This window comes from Phalaenopsis equestris, unplaced genomic scaffold (assembly GCF_001263595.1).
Source record: "Phalaenopsis equestris unplaced genomic scaffold, ASM126359v1 Scaffold000164, whole genome shotgun sequence".
NCBI lineage: Eukaryota > Viridiplantae > Streptophyta > Magnoliopsida > Asparagales > Orchidaceae > Phalaenopsis > Phalaenopsis equestris.
This window is the reverse complement of record NW_018164606.1, coordinates 452638-468981: the sequence shown is the minus strand read 5'-3', so window position 1 is coordinate 468981 and position 16344 is coordinate 452638. Positions and strand designations below refer to the sequence as shown.

The 16344-nt window shown below is 36.9% G+C and overlaps 1 protein-coding gene across 7 annotated transcripts in view; it reads right to left on the bottom strand.

The window, feature by feature from the left end:
• The window catches only part of LOC110022034, a 101405-nt gene that overhangs the window by 69108 nt on the left and 15953 nt on the right, over positions 1 to 16344 (bottom strand). For all 7 annotated transcript variants that reach the window (XR_002293724.1, XR_002293723.1, XM_020720811.1 and 4 more), the window contains one exon: positions 11584 to 11780. Coding sequence is in view for 5 of the 7 variants with exons in the window: in XM_020720811.1 (XP_020576470.1) it covers positions 11584 to 11780 (197 nt within the window). In the remaining 2 variants the exon portion in view is untranslated. The remainder of the gene's footprint in view (positions 1 to 11583; positions 11781 to 16344) is intronic.

Sequence of the window (16344 nt, the reverse complement as noted above, 5' to 3'; positions counted from 1 at the left end):
AAAATATGAGGTCAGTTTGATTTCATATTTTTCTAAAATTATATATATATACGTAAATTAAAAAGTCCTTCCGAAGCGGGTGACGGGATTTCGATTCCGGCTGCCGACAGCTTCTTACGGGCGACCCCCAAACATAACTTTCTCCTTTTTTGTGCCGACAGGAACACAACCACCGTCTCCCCCTGAGAATTACCCACAACGTGGGCAAAGGAGGTTTTTCCCGGTTCACCCGAAGAAAAATGAAGCTCCATCGAGAAGCCAATCGGGTAGAGGGCCGAAAAGGTCGGGGTGCTGCGCAGAAGAAAGTAGACAGGTGATGCGAACTATAGGGCACAGGCGTCGTTCGCGGACGATTCCCGTGAGAAGGCGTTGTTCGTGGACGATTCTCGTGCGAAGCTTCTTGTTCCTCTTTGACGTCGTTCACGGACTCAGTCGAGCCCTAGTCGTCTCCCTCAGTCGAGCCCTAACCGAGCGTCGAAGAAGCCGAGACAGGAGGATTGAATCGAGCGAGCCGTAGGAAGTATTTGCAAGCGTTCAAATAGATCCTTCCGAGCGTCGAAGAAGGCGTCGTTCGCGGACTTATACATATAAACAAATTGATGGCGTCCTCTTCCTCGATATTGTTCTGCTAGGGTCTCACAGTTATGACGAACTTTGATTTTGCTCCACTGCTCGAGATTGATCTTTTATTTTCATATGTTTCACGCGTCATCATCCTCAGCTCGTCTTCTATGGGAGTGCATCCATGCGGCAGGCTAAAGGGTCTTCTTCGGCGGCATCGTGCGCCTCTGCGGGATCAAGTCGAGGGGCGTCCTTTGTTTCGCGGTTAGGCAGTGTCTGTTTCTGCAGAGTCTGCGGGATTGAGTCTAGCGGCATCCTCTGTTTCGCAGTTCGACGACGTCGTGCCTATTCTGCGGCATCCTTTCCGCGTCTATGGGCTGAAGGATCGACGCTTATTTTGATGGTGCTTCCTTCTTCTTTCGTTGATCCTGACAAAGCTTCCTTCGCCCACCTGGTTGGTAATCATCTAGTGGAGTCTACTGTTGTCTTCCCCTCAAGCTATAAGAAATGTCGAGATGGTACGGGTGACTGTTCTTTTCTTAAAAAGATAAGTAGGAAGAGTGAGAAAACAACACTATTTTTCTTTGATTCAGAAATTTCATCCTTAACTGAAAAAATCAAGTTCGCCCTTATTGGGAAATTTCAGTGAGGGCACCCACCTATGGAAGTTATCAGAAAATGTTTTGACGATCTCAAACTTGTAGGAAAGTAGAAAGTGAGACTCGTTGATGGGAGACATGTGTTGATTTAGTTAACCCTAGCTAAAGACTACGCTAGGATTTTCTCTAAAAAATATATTAATATTGCATGCAAGTCAATGAAGTTACTCAAGTGGCCTCATGATTTTGACCAAAATCATGGGTCTCCTACTATTCCGGTATGAATTAGTTTACTTGGTCTCAAGTTGCATTTCTTTAATCATCAGGTTTTCTACTCTATTGAAGTCATATTTGAAGATCCTATGAAGCTAGATCTGTCCACCTTTAACCTAACCAGGTCTTCTGTGACCAGAATACTTGTGAAAAGGGTTATTACCTTACCTGATATTACTGAAGTTTGGCTGGACACAACTCACAATGGATACTGGCAAAATATCGTCGTGGAACATTAACTTTTTATTGTGCCCACTGTAAGATGTTGGGCATACACTTGATAAATGTCACAGGCTTCATCCAAATTTGAAAGCTATAGGCAAGTAAACAGGGAGGGGCCTAACCCCATTGTTATGGATACATCTGCTCAACCTGTGGAGGGAGTTCCCACAAGACAAGATTTAGTGTCTGATTTGCCTGTGTAACCCCCTTGCCAATATTGCTTCTATTTCTGCGACTAATGTGATGTTGGATGGCTCTAATAGGCAACCTATATCTTCAAATCTTATTGATAACATTACTGAAGGATCATTACCTACAAAGGATAGTGTTCAGACTGGTACTCAGATGAGCCTTACAGCTCCTCATCTTTAAAAAACATCTGGAGCAAAGGCTACAACTCATACTTCACATACACTAGAACCTATTGTGCTTACAACGGTTGATAATCTATCTACTACAGTTCTACCACCTCATTCAAATGATTAATCTTCGGATGAGGAATAGCAGGTTTACACATTTAGGAGGAAGAAAAAGAATGAAAACCTACTTGAGCTCAGGAATCTAATGGATGATACTTTGGTTCGGGTAATGGTACACACCTCACCAATTTGTTAGCCGACCCCCTTCCGAGAACCAGAGGTAGAGGCAAGACTAAATTAGGGCATCCCTATATATATGTATCATTTCTATTTTTGAAATTTTGTGTTGTACCGTAAGAGCTAGGTGTCTTCTTTTAGGCTCACTCATACAACATGTTGTATCTTTTCATTTTAATATATTAGCCTTTAGGTTTTTTAATATATATATATACATATATTTTCTTTTTTTTTCTTTTTTTTTTTTGAGAAAACCCAAAGGCTAATATATTAAATATAAAATAGGATACAAATAGATTGTGTGGAGAGCCCAAACATGACACCCTACCCAAACGATAACCACCACATCAAATGGTTCCAAAAAAAATGAAAATACAACAAATACATGAGAGGCCTAAAGAAAAAAACCAAAAAATTCAAAATAAGAAGTATCAGGTAGCTAGAGAGCGACCCAATTCTGTCTTACCTGTCTTTAGTTCTAGGGAAGGAGCCAGCTAATAAATTGATAAGATGAGTGTCATCATCAGTAGTAACCAATGTATCATCCAATAAATTCTCGAGCTCGAGTTGGCCTCCATTCTTCTTCTTCCTCTTGGAATAAACCTGTCATTCCTCATCCGACGAGTGACTCACATGATCAGTGGAATGGTCTAAAGTGTGTCGGACATGTGTATGCTGTTGAACATTAGAAGCAACTACTTGTTGTACCAGCTGATCTTTTATCAGATCAAAGGAGAACTTTAGTGAGTCTTGACATGTAAGTGGGTCTTTTCCAATAACAGTAAGTGGTATCAGCACATTTGGATCTGTACCTGTAGTATGGTGTTCTTCATTTGAAACCGCAATGATGGTAGGTGGCTGATATTTAGCGATATTCGGTCTTAAATGAGGATGCAAGCGATAGCAAATAGTAAAACTATGGTCAAACATACTGCAATGAGAGCAATAAGGAGGGTGTGGTTCTATTTCAACATTTTGTCAATACTCGTTATGAGTAGTGTCAATCCATACGTCATCCGGAGCTGTTTGAGTGATATCTCTCTCAATTAACACACAAGCCACAGAGGGTCTGGTCTTGAGAGGCTTACCGTAAGCAGTTGCTAAAGAGTAGATAATTTTCATATTTAACAGATATAATTTTAGCCCTGAAAATTTTATCCAAATAGGAATGATAGGGGGACTCCGCTTTAAGATCAAAATCGACAGTTCACTTCATAATTTTCATAAAACGGTTGTCGATCTTGATAAATTTTTTAGAGAAAATGCGAGTGTAATCGGCATCGTGAGATAATTGAATTAGTATATGTCGATCGTCAAGTAAATTAATATTCTAACTGCCCAATAGCTTCATAGTAATGATTTCCAATTTTGGGTAACCATAAAGAAATTTTCCCACTAGAGCAAAACGCCAAGAAGACGCGAGAGTACTGGTTTCAACCTTAGTGAGAATAAGAGCAGGTTTCCCATTTTTTTGTCAAGTTTTTTAATGAAAGTGTGATCACCACCTTCAAGAGCATCGTGGAAAGATTAAGAAACATTGCAAGACTTGCCAATATGAAAACCAAGCTCTGAACCTGAAAGAGGAGGATGAGTAGGAATAGGAAAGTCGCATGCAATTGCATTAGCATAGGAACGCATCGACGAGGCCATAGCAGATCTCGTAGCTATCGGCGTTTCCTGTTGAATCCCGAAATCCCGTAGCAGTCGGCGTTTCTAGCTGAGAGCCTGAAACACGGCATCTCCTGCTGAGAGCGTCGAGCATCGGGACAAAGGGACAAAGCAATCGGAGTGTCCTGCTGAGTGCGTCGAGAAATTTTAACGTCTATTTCGGTAGCCTCTGCTAGGGTTTCGTCTGATAGCGATTTCCTTCGTTTTCTTCGTTGATTCATCTCCTCGATCAGCTTCAGCACCTTCGTCTGCTTGCTTTATGCGGCTTCGTCCGCTTCGTCTCTTCATCTTCTTTGGCTTCGTCAATTGCACGAGGGCTCGGTTTCAACTTCCCGCACAAACTTGACCCGTCGTCTCTTCGCTTTACCTTCGTCAATTTCGTCAATTGCACGAGGGCTCGGTTTGGACTCCCTACCGCACGAACTCGACCAGCCATCTCTTCCTCTTCCGTGTGTTGCTTCTTCCTCGACACACTGTTTCTCTCCTTCTGCTCGATTGCTCAGAAGTGAGCGTTTGCCAGCCTCCTCTGCTCTCGGTTTGCACGCAAGAAAGCTTCGGTAGAAGTCACGACTCAAACCCAATAGCTTCCCATTGTTCGAATATCAGCTCTATGGCTTATATTCCTCCTCAACCACCGACTGCTCCAATTTTAAACCTTGCGAAGGCTTCTTATGTTGATATGGTTGGCTCTGTGGGATCAGTGGATCAGGTTTTCCCTCAGGTTTATCATGAATCCTTTGAAGGCCAGGAGGATTGTAACCTTATCAAGAATGCGAGTTGAAAGAGTGGCAAACTAGCTCTAATTTTCTCTAATGTTGAAATTTCCAACATGATTGATAAGTGCAAATTTACCCTCATTGGGAATTTTCAATTGAGACATTTTAAAATGGAAATAGTTCGAAAGACTTTTGAAGATCTCAAAGTATTGAGAAATTGGAAGGTTGGTCTCTTTGATGAGAGACATGTGATGGTAAAGGACTATGCCAAAACTTTTACCAAGAAGTATATGAAATTTGATGGGAAATATATGAAATTGCTCTAGTGGTCTCTTGAATTCGATTTTAGCCAAAAACCCTATATAGTTCCAATCTGATTTAAACTATCTGGCCTAAAGTTGTACCACTTTAATCACCAAGTCCTTTATTCTATTGGAGTTGCATTAGAGAGGCATATGAAATTGGACATACCCACCTTCAACTTATCTAGGTCTTCGGTCGCAAAGATTCTTGTTGAAAGGGATATCACCCTCCCTAATGTGGAATAAATATGATTTGGTACTGCCGACAGTGGGTATTGGCAGTCAATTGTCACAGAGCAAAGACCTTATTACTGTAATCATTGTAAATTGATTGGGTACACATCTGTCAAATGTTTCAAGCTTCATCCACATTTGAGATACAACCACCCTGTGCATTTGGATTCTGCAGTCCCTGACATCATGCAAGTGGAGAAAAATATAGCAGAAATTGAAGATCTTCCAGAAATGTTGAATGAAAACTTGTCTCATCAGGCAATTTCTCACCAACCAGTTCCCCTCACCAACCAGTTCCGCAGCTACTTCCCTCTGTTGTTGAGATAATTCATCCTAAGACCATAAATACTACGAATTTGGTTGTAGCAGATGCTAGCCAATGTGTTTTGGAACCACCTATCGCAAGAGAAGAGGGTAATCAAGCCCTGGAGGAGCGTCATGATCAAGGTGTGTTGCAGGCTGAGACTAATCAACAATTTACAGATCAACATACCCCCCGGGGTAAGCTCTCCATCGAAGATCCACAAATAGATCAGATGGGACAAAGGACAAATACTGGGGACAAATACTGACAAGTGAATGACAAGTTTACAAATCTAGGAAGAAGAAAAAAGAAATGCTAGAACTCAAAAATTTCCAGAACAATTGTTTGATAGTTTCAGGTGGAAGTCCATATCTCAGTCTGGTGTTGGACTCTCTCCCTAGAACCAGGGGGAGTGAAAGTGGCAAATCCACCCACCATGAATAGGAGTTTTTTTTTTATCTTTTTTGGGGTATACGAGTATTTTAAAGTATCTTTTTTAGTGAGTTGTATTCTTTATGAGTAAGCACTTTGTATCCACTCACTAAAACATTTATATCTTTCCTTTTACATCAATGAATTTGACATCAATGAATTTGTCTTTTATAATATATATATATGATAAACGTAAAGATTTAATTACAGTAAAAGAAAATTAAGGGTGGAAAATTAGTTTGACACGATGATATCCCAATTGAAGTGTGAAAATATTTAGAAGATTTGGGAGTTTCTTGGCTTACTAAACTCTATAATATTATTTTGAGAACTAAAAAGATGTCTAAGGAGTGGAGGAAGTGTTTTGGTCCTCATTTTTAAGAATAAAGGGACGCACAGGAGTATGCAAATTACAGAGGAAGTAAGTTGATGTGTTATACTTTAAAATTAAGGGAGATGGTAATTAAGAATTGGTTAAGACGTGATTTAAAGATTTTTCATAATCAGTTTGGATTTATGTCAGACAGGTCTACTATAAAAGTTATACATTTATGGAGATGTTTGATAGAGAAGTGCAGAGAGAATAAGGAGGATTTATATATAATTTTTATTAATTTTGAAAAAGCTTACTATAAGATTCCAAGAAAAGTCCTTCGAAGATCTTTAGAGAAGGTGTTGATATGACTTATATTCAAGTCGTTAAGGATATGTATAATAAAGTTATTACTTGTGTTTGAACAGAAAGAGGACTGACCAAGTATTTTCCTATTTCAGTTGGATTACATCAGGAATCGACTTTAAGCTCATATAGTTTTGTTTTATAGTTATGGATGCTCATACCGAACATTTACATGAGGATATACCTTGGTATATGTTTTTTGTTGATGATATCCTTCTTGTGGATAAGACTAGAGAAAGAGTGCAGGAAAAACTTGAATTAGTGAGGTCAACATTGAAGTCTAGATCTTAAATTGAATGCTTGGAATGCAATTTTAGTAGTAAAAGCTCTAGTAGCAGAGTTATAAATATGGGTGATCAAATCATTAAAAGGTGTGAACGTTTTAGAGGTCTCGGTTCTGCTATTCAATGTGATGTTGAGATAGATGGGGATGTTACTAGTAGAATTCAAGTTAGTTATTCGAAATGGAGGAATGCACTGAGCCTATTATGTGATAGAAATGTACCCGACTAAAATGAAAATTTTATGAGAAGGCGGTGAGATCTGAAATGCTCTATGGCGCAAAATATGAGCCTTTAGAAGAGAAGCATAAAACAATGTTAAGACTTGATGAGATGAAAATGCTTTGGTGGAAGAGTGAAACAAGATGTGAAATGAATATATCAGTGAAAGTGTTAGTGTAGTTCCAGTGGCGGACAAGATTAGAGAGAGTCGTCTTAGATAGTTTGGTCACATTAAACGTCGACCATGTGATGATCCTGTTAGAATAGTAGATATTTTAGATTCGACTTATGTTAACAAAGGTAGAGGTAGGCTTAAAAAGACTTAAGCATGTTGTATAAAAATGATCTTAATCTATTAGAATTAAATGAAAATATGACACTCAATAGGACGCAATGGAGAAAAAAGATTCATGAGCATACCCCAATTAGTGGGATAAAGGCTTGTTGTTGTTGTTGTTGTTGTTGCGTCAAATCTTTGTTAGAACAGAAAAATAGATTTCTCCCTCTCTCTCTTTCTTTATATAGATATGTATATCTATAAGAAAGCCCAATGGCTAATATATTAAAAAGAAAGTAGGATGCAAATAGATTGTGTAGGAGGGCCCTAATATGGCACCCTGCCCACACAATAACCACCATATGCAAATGGTTCCAAAAAGAGAAAATACAAAAAAATACATGAGACCTAAAAAAAACAAAAGTGTCAAAATCCGGATTATCATATAACTAAAAAACGATCTAATTTTGTCTTGCCTCTGCCTCTAGTTCTAGGGAAGAAGTCAGCAAATAAATTGGTGAGTTGAGTGTCATTGTCAGTAGTAAACAATGTATCATACAATAAATTCTCGAGCTCAAGTCTACCCCCATTCTTCTTCTTCCTCTTGGAATAAACTTGTCATTCTTCATCCGAAGATTGGCTTGCCTAGTCAATGGATTGGTCTAAAGTATGTCGGACATGTATAGGTTCTTGAACATTAGAAGCAACAACTTATTGTAAAAGCTGATCTTTTATCGGATCAGGGGAACGGAAGCATTCTCGTGTGTCCTGGCAAATAAGTGGGTCTTCTTCAATAACAGTGAGTGATACAAACACATTTGGATTTGTACCTGTAGTATGATGTTCTTCATCAGGAACTACGGTGTTGGCAATGATGGATCCATCGGCAAATCCTGTCTTATGAGAAATTCCTCCACATATTGAACAGATGTGCCCATAGCAATGGGGGTTAGACCCCTCTTTGTTTGCTTGAGCTTTATCTTTAAAGTTTTGATTAAGCATGTGACATTTATCAACTGTATGCTCAAACATCTTATAGTGGGTACAATAAAAAGGTTTATGTTCCATGACAATTGGTTGTCAATATCCATTGTGAGTTCTGTCTAGCCAGACTTCAGTAATATCAAGTAAGGTAATATCTCTTTCCACAAGTATTCTGGCCACAGAAGACCCGGTTAGGTTAAAGGTGGGCATATCTAGCTTCATAGGATCTCCAAGAATGACTTCAATAAAATAACGAACCTGATGATTAAAGAAATGCAATTTGAGACCAGGTAAACTAATTCATACCGGAAGAGTGGGAGACTCATGATTTGGGTTAAAATCAGGAGATCACTTAAGTAACTTCATTGACTTGTCTGCAATGTTGAGCTATTTTTTAGAGAAAATTAGAGCATAGTCTTCAGCTAGGGTTAACTGAATCAACACATGTCTCTCATCCAAAAGTCTCACTTTCTAATTGCCTTCAAGTTGGAGATTGTCAACACTTTTTCTGATACCTTCCATAGGTGTATGCCCCCACGTGGATGCCCCCACTGAAATTTCCCAATAAGTGCGAACTTGAATTTCTCAGTTAGTGTCGTTTTCTCATTTTTCCCACTTATCTTCTTAAGAAAAGGGCAATTACTCGTACTATCACGACATTCTTTGTAGCTTGAGAGGAAGATAATAATAGATTTCGCAAAATGATTACCCACCACATGGGCGAAAGAAGCTTTGCTAGAATCAACCGACGAAGCGCCATAACGACGATCCTTCAGCCCGCCGATGGAAAAGCCAGAGAAACCAGATGTTACGATCCGAAGAGCGACCAGAAGCGTACGGTAGTCGAACCTGCGGAAGGCGCAGGACTGGTCAAAACAACAGAAATGCGAGCAGCACACCGTAGCTCGATCGGCCCTACAACAGAACGATCGATCCTACAGAAGCACGATCAGCCCTACATGCTCAACAAAACAAACGTCGGAACAGAGGGTCGTACTCCCCTTCTTCTACGAGTCTATAAAAAGTGTCAATTTTAGACACTGAATCTTTTAATATGGGTTAAAATAATTTATAAAGACTATTTTAGTCCTCATAAAAAAACTCTGGGGACTAATTTTACATTTTTATAGAATTTAAAACTAAAATGACTCAATATAAATAGTCAGAGAACAATTTTTGAAGTTTTGCTCATATGAAAGAAGAGGAAATTAGAGCACCGACGTGAGGAATATCGAAGCAGCAGACGCTAGGGTTCACCATGAGGCGAAACCTTAGCAAAGCGGAGAAGGGTGTGAGCGGAGACGATGACACACTTCTCCGCTTTGCTAAGGTTTCGCCTCATGGTGAACCCTAGCGTCTGCTGCTTCGATATTCCTCACGTCGGCGCTCCAATCGATATTCCTCACGTCGGTGCTCTAATTTCCTCTTCTTCACCTTCGTCGTCAGCTTCTCTCGTCTTCTGCTTTGCTGCTGAGGGCGCCCGACTTCAGCTTGGCGTTGTCTGCTCACTCGCTTCGTCTGCTCCACAGCTCACGTCGTCTACTCGAGTTGTTTTTGCAGGGGTTATCGTTCTCTTCTGCAATTTGTCGGCTTTGCAGGAAAGGGCGTCGTTCTGCTTGAGCTGACCGTTTGGTACCCGACAGACCATCTTGTCTCCTGCTCGACAGGCCATCTTATCAGAGGAGATGGCATCCACTATCTGTTCCTATGCCATTGCAGTTGACGGCGGCCTCTCTATTCCTACTCGTGCTCCTCTTTCAGATTCGGAGACTGATTTTCATATAGGTAAAGCTTGCAATGTTTCACAATCATTCCACGAAGCTCTTGAAGGTGGTGGAGATCATACATTTATTAAAATCTGGGAGAAAAAATGGGAAGCCAGCTCTTATTCTCACAGAGGTTAGAACCAGTACTCTCGCATCTACTCGATATTTTGCTCTAGTGGAAATTTTTCTTTATGGTCACCCAAAACTTGAGATCATCTGAAAAGATTTTGAGGCTATGAAGTTGTTGGGCAGTTGGAATATTGGTTTACTTGACGGTCGACACATACTGATTCATTTATCTCACGATGTCGATTACACGCATTTTTTCTCAAAAAGTTATCAAAATCGACAATCATTATATGAAAATTCTGAAATGAACTGTTGGTTTTTATCCAAAAGCGGAGTCCCCTATCATTCCAGTTTGGATTTTTTCTCGAAAAGTTATCAAAATCGACAATCATTATATGAAAATTCTGAAATGAACTGTTGGTTTTTATCCAAAAGCGGAGTCCCCTATCATTCCAGTTTGGATAAAGTTTCTGGGGTTAAAATTACATCTGTTCAACTTAGAAATTCTCTACTTCTTAGCAACTGCTTACGATAAGTCTCTCAAGGTTGATAGTCCTACGCTTGCTGTCACCAGACCCTCAGTGGCTTAAGTGTTAGTTGAGAGGGATATCACTCAACCACCTCCGGATGAGATATGGATTGAAACCACTCACAACGGCTATTGGCAAAAAATTGAAATAAAACTACACCCTTTTTATCGCTCTCATTGCAGTATGTTTGGCCACAGCTCTACTATTTGTTATCGCTTGCATACTCATCTAAGGTCGAATATCGTTAAAGATCAGCCACCTACCATCCCTGTTGAGAAGATGCAACATGATCCACTTTCCAACACTGCAATTCCTGATGAATAACACCATGCTACATCTACATATCCAGTTGTGCTTATACCACACATCGTTATTGAAGAAGGGTCACTTACATGCCAAGACACATGAGAGTGTTCCTTTGATCTAATAACAGATCAGTCGATACAACATGTATTTGCTTCTAATGTTCAACAACCTACAAATCAGCAGCACAACTTAGACCAAGATCAAGAGAGCCAATCTTCAGAAGAGGAATGAAAGGTCTTAGGTCTATACTAGGAGGAAGAAGAAAAATGGAGGTCCACTCCAAATCGAAAATATATTGAATGATACATTAGTTACTACTGCCAATGGTAATCATCTTACTAGTTTATTAGTTTGCTCCTTTCCTAGAACTAGAGGCAGAGGCAAGACCAAATTTGGTCGCTCTCTCGCCACCTGATACTATGTATTTCAAAACTGTTAGGCTTTGTCTTCAAGTCACTAATGTACTTTTCTGTATTTTCTAGTTTTAGAACCATTTATGATTTTTGTGTGGGCAGGGACAAAAAAAGAAATGTTTAATGATAAAATAAGCAAAGAAGCAAACCTGTTTAACATCTCATAATGCAGTTCAAAAAATGGAACTCGTGTAAGCAAGCAATAACAACGTGGTGCAGCTACCAAAAAACGGGTTGGCTTGCAAGAAGTGGCAACTGGTGAAACAGCGCCTAAAATACCTGGTGCCCTCTGAACAATCTCCTGAACATGTAAGCATACACCATACAATGTTGAATTATCCGAAACCTGGTTAAACATGAGAAATTTTTAGTACAGATGTCATAAATAATCATAATCTGATTACCACAGAAACTTCTAACAAATCCAAACACTTCTTAATGATCAAGTGATGGATGTTAAAATCTGTGATGGAAGCATCAACAATCAAAATTCTGGTAACAGATATTTATCTACAAACATAAACTTCAAAAATAAACAAAATGCATGATTTAATCTGCAATAATAAAAAAAAGGCAGTTAACAGACACAGTTAGGCAGATCAAAAATCTAATTAGATAATAGAATGATGAGATAATAAAAAAACATTGCAAACCATACCCTTAGTCCAAGGAGCAGTAAAAAATAAATATGTGAATTACTTAGTAGCTTACAACCTGAGGAAAATGATACTAGGAGAGCCACTCATGCTTTAAAAGACATAAGAACGATACTACAGCCATAGAAGCATAAGAACTGCAAGCATCAATCTTAAAACTAATAAATAATCATTTACTAAGCAAGAAAAGCTCTTGAACCAGAAATTCACATCGCATACACAAGCTAGAAAAAAGGAAAAATTATATTAAAAGGAAGTAAGATACAACAACAACAAACATTTATCCCACTAAATGGGGTCGGCTACATGAATCATTTTTCTCCATTGTGTCCTATTGAGTGGTTTATTTTCATTTAATTTTAATAAATTAAGATCATTTTTATGTAATATGCACAAGTCTTTCTCGGTCTACCGTTGCCTTTCTTAACATAAGTCGAATCTAAAACCTCTATTATCCTAATCGGATCATCAAATGGTCGGTGTTTAATTTAATCAAACCATCTAAAACGACTCTCTTTAATTTTGTCTGCCACTGGAGCAACACCAGCCCTATCACGGATATATTCAGTACGCAATTTGTCTCTAAGTGTAAAGCCACTAAGTGTAAAGCCACTCATCCAAAGCCACTCATCCACCTCAGCATTCTAATCTCGACAACACTTAACTTAGTTTTAGGCTTCTCTTTTAAAGGCCAACATTCAGCACCATAGAGCAATGCATGTCTCACCACTTTCTTATAAAATTTTCCTTCTAGTCTAAACAATAATTTTCAATCACACAATAGGCCCGAAGCATTCCTCCACTTCAAACAACCAATTTGAATTCTACTAAAAACATCTTCATCTATATCACCATCACTTTGAACAATAGACCCGAGATATCTAAAGCGTTCACACCTTTTGATAATTTGATCACCCATAGTTACAACTCTGTCACTAAAGCTACTACTACTAAAATTACATTTCATATATTCAGTTTTAGTTCTACACAAACGAAGGACTTAGACTCCAATTTAGACCTCCATAATTCAAGTTTTTCCTGAGTTTTTTCTCTAGTCTTATCCACAAAAATGATATCATCAACAAAAAACATACACCAAGTTACATCCTTCTGTAAATATCCAGTAAGAGCATCCATAACTAAGGCAAAAAGATATGGGCTTAAACTCGATCCCTAATGTAATCCAATCGAAATAAGAAAATATTTGATCAATTCTCCTTCTGTTTGAATACAAGTTACAGCTCTAGTATACATATCTTTAATGACCTGAATATAATTCATAGCAACACCTTTCTTCTCTAGAACTCTCTAAAGGATATCTCTATGAACCTTATCATAAGTTTTTTCTAAATCAATAAAAATCATATGTAGATCCTTCTTATTCTCTGTGAACTTATCCATCAAACCTCTCAATAAATGTATAGCTATCATAGAAGACCTGCCTGACATAAATTCAAATTGATTATGAGAAATCTTTGTAATATGTATTAACCTATGTTCAATTACTCTCTCCTATAATTTTAACGTATGACACATCAACTTAATTCCTCTATAATTTGCACACTCTTGTGCATTCCCTTTATTCTTAAAAATAGGGACCAAAATGGACCAAAATAGGACCAAAATACTCTTCCTCCACTCCTGAGACATCATTTTATTTTTTAAAATAATATTAAAGAGTCAGTAAGCCATGAAATTCTCAAATCTCCTATATAATTCCACACTTCAATTGGGATACCATCAGGTCCTACAGACTTTCCACCCTTGATTTTCTTTAAAGTCTCATCAACTTTTTTTTAACTAATGTAACAGTTTAAAATGAAACATTTTATTATTATTAATGATATGAAGATCACTCAGGTCGATTGTATTTTCAAAAACTTCATTAAAAAGTTTATCAAAATAACTCACTCACCTATGTTGAATATCTTTTTTCTAAGAAAATTACTTTTTTTATTTTCATCTTTAATAAACTTTACTTGAGTTAAACATTTTCTTTTCTTTTCTCTTCATTTGACTAGTTTATACATATATTTTTCACCTTCTTTAGTTTCTAACTTATTATAAATATCACAAAAAACAGAATTTTTAGAATCACATATTCTTTTTTTAGACTCCTTATAGGTCATTTTATATTTTTTCCAGTTCTCTAAGCATTTACATCTAAACAAATTTTATAATATTTTATCTTTTCTTGCACATTGTTATCCCACCACCAACTATTTTTATTTATAGAAATTTTTCTTTCGATTCTCCAAGTATATTTTTTGTCACTTGTTTAATAGTGTTTATTATTTTATCACATATAGAATTTGCTTCTCATGAACATCTCAAATCTTGAAATCTTGAATTTTACTCGTAAAAATAATTTTATTTGTCTTTTAGAATCCTTCATCTAATTCTAAAACAATAATTCCTAATATTCTTTATTTTACAACTCTTCATCTTAAAATCTAGAACTAATAACCAATTTTGAGTACTTAAATCTTCACTTGGAATGACCTTAAAATCTTTACATTCTCGACGATCACTTCTTCTCATAAAAAATGATCATATTGTGTTTTATTGGATCTAGTCTTATAAATAATAATATGTTCATCTCTTTCCTTGAATAAAGAAATAGTAATAACAAAATCATAATTAAAGCAAAATCTAATATGGCAATACCTTCTTCATTAGTCACTCCAAAACCATAACCACTATAAATATTTCTAAAATCTTCTACAACTCTACCGACATGTCCATTTAAATCTCCTCCAATAAAATTTTTTTCTTCAAGAAGTATAATTTGTATTAAGTATTCTAGGTCATTCTATAATTTTTTCTTCAGAGCTTATATATAAACCTACTTGAGGAGCATAAGCACTCATACAACAACAACAACAACAACAACAAAGCCTTAATCCCACTACGTGGGGCAGCAACATGAATCTTTTTTTTCTGCATTGCGTTCTATTTAAAATCAACAATAATATTAAGAATTTTAGAATCAATAATAATATTAAGGGTTATAACTTTATCTCCAATTCTAGTAATTTTTACAACATTATCTTTCAAACTCTCGTCCATATTTACACTTACACCATTTCCAGTGTGACTCTTGCCTGAATACTAAAGCTTAAAACCTAAGTTATCAATCTCTTTAACCTTTTCTTCAACCAATTTAGTTTTTGAATACATAAAATATTTATCTTTCTATGAATCATAATATCAAGTAATTTCATTAATTTACCTGTGAAAGTGCCTATAATATCATTTTTTTTATACGTAATTTTTACTACATATGTATGTTTGATAAAAATTTTGATATGATATGGCCTAATAGGAGTTCTTTTGGTTTGTTAAGTTAGCATCCATATCACAACAAATAATAATTATAAAATTTTACCTGATAAACAAAAAAGTGATGTATGTCTGGTGGAACTTGCACAACCTTTTGCACGGTTGAGAAGGCACAGGAAGCGCACATTTTAAATTAAGCGTAACCAAAACAAATGAAAATTTAAAAATGAAGATGATGCTTAATGTAACAAGAAGAGTTTATGAATCTAAAACAACAATCAATAATCTATGTTCAAAAAGGTGCAAATGATCTGCAAATTTTCGGACCGGAGTAAGCTTTCAAAGATTATGGAACTAAAGACCAACAGAAATGCCTGATATAGAAAATTCCAACTTTCCCAACAGCATCTAGTCATTGGAAGCAACAGTGAAAAATAAAAAAATTAAAAAAAAATATTTACATACATACCCCTAAATTCTTATTCACTTCCATATCTAATGCCTACAGTTCATTTTTTACATGCACCACCTAACATATGCGTGAAAGGGTGTATTTCACTAATTAAAAGTTAAAATGTTAGTATTTTTTATGTGATACGAAAGATTTGTGCGGTATAAATGTAAAAAAGTGTAGTTTAGGTTTTAGATAAGTAAATACATAAGAATTGGGGGGTATACATGTAAATTCCCCTAAAAGAGATGAACCTTGCAAATAAATTTAATGTACTAAAAAACAGACCAAGTAGCGTGAATTCATGCTAGATACATTATTTGGGAGCATGTCCAGCTCAATTATGTACTGGTTATGATAATTAAAATAATTTATGTAATGATGTTAATATCTGATCCCAAAAAATTCATAAAGGCTTCATTTTAAAAATTCCGTCCCAAAATGAAGTAATTGTCGGGATTGAAATGTTGATTGAAAGATAAAATTCAGGTGCTTACATAAGAACACATAACAAAGATCAA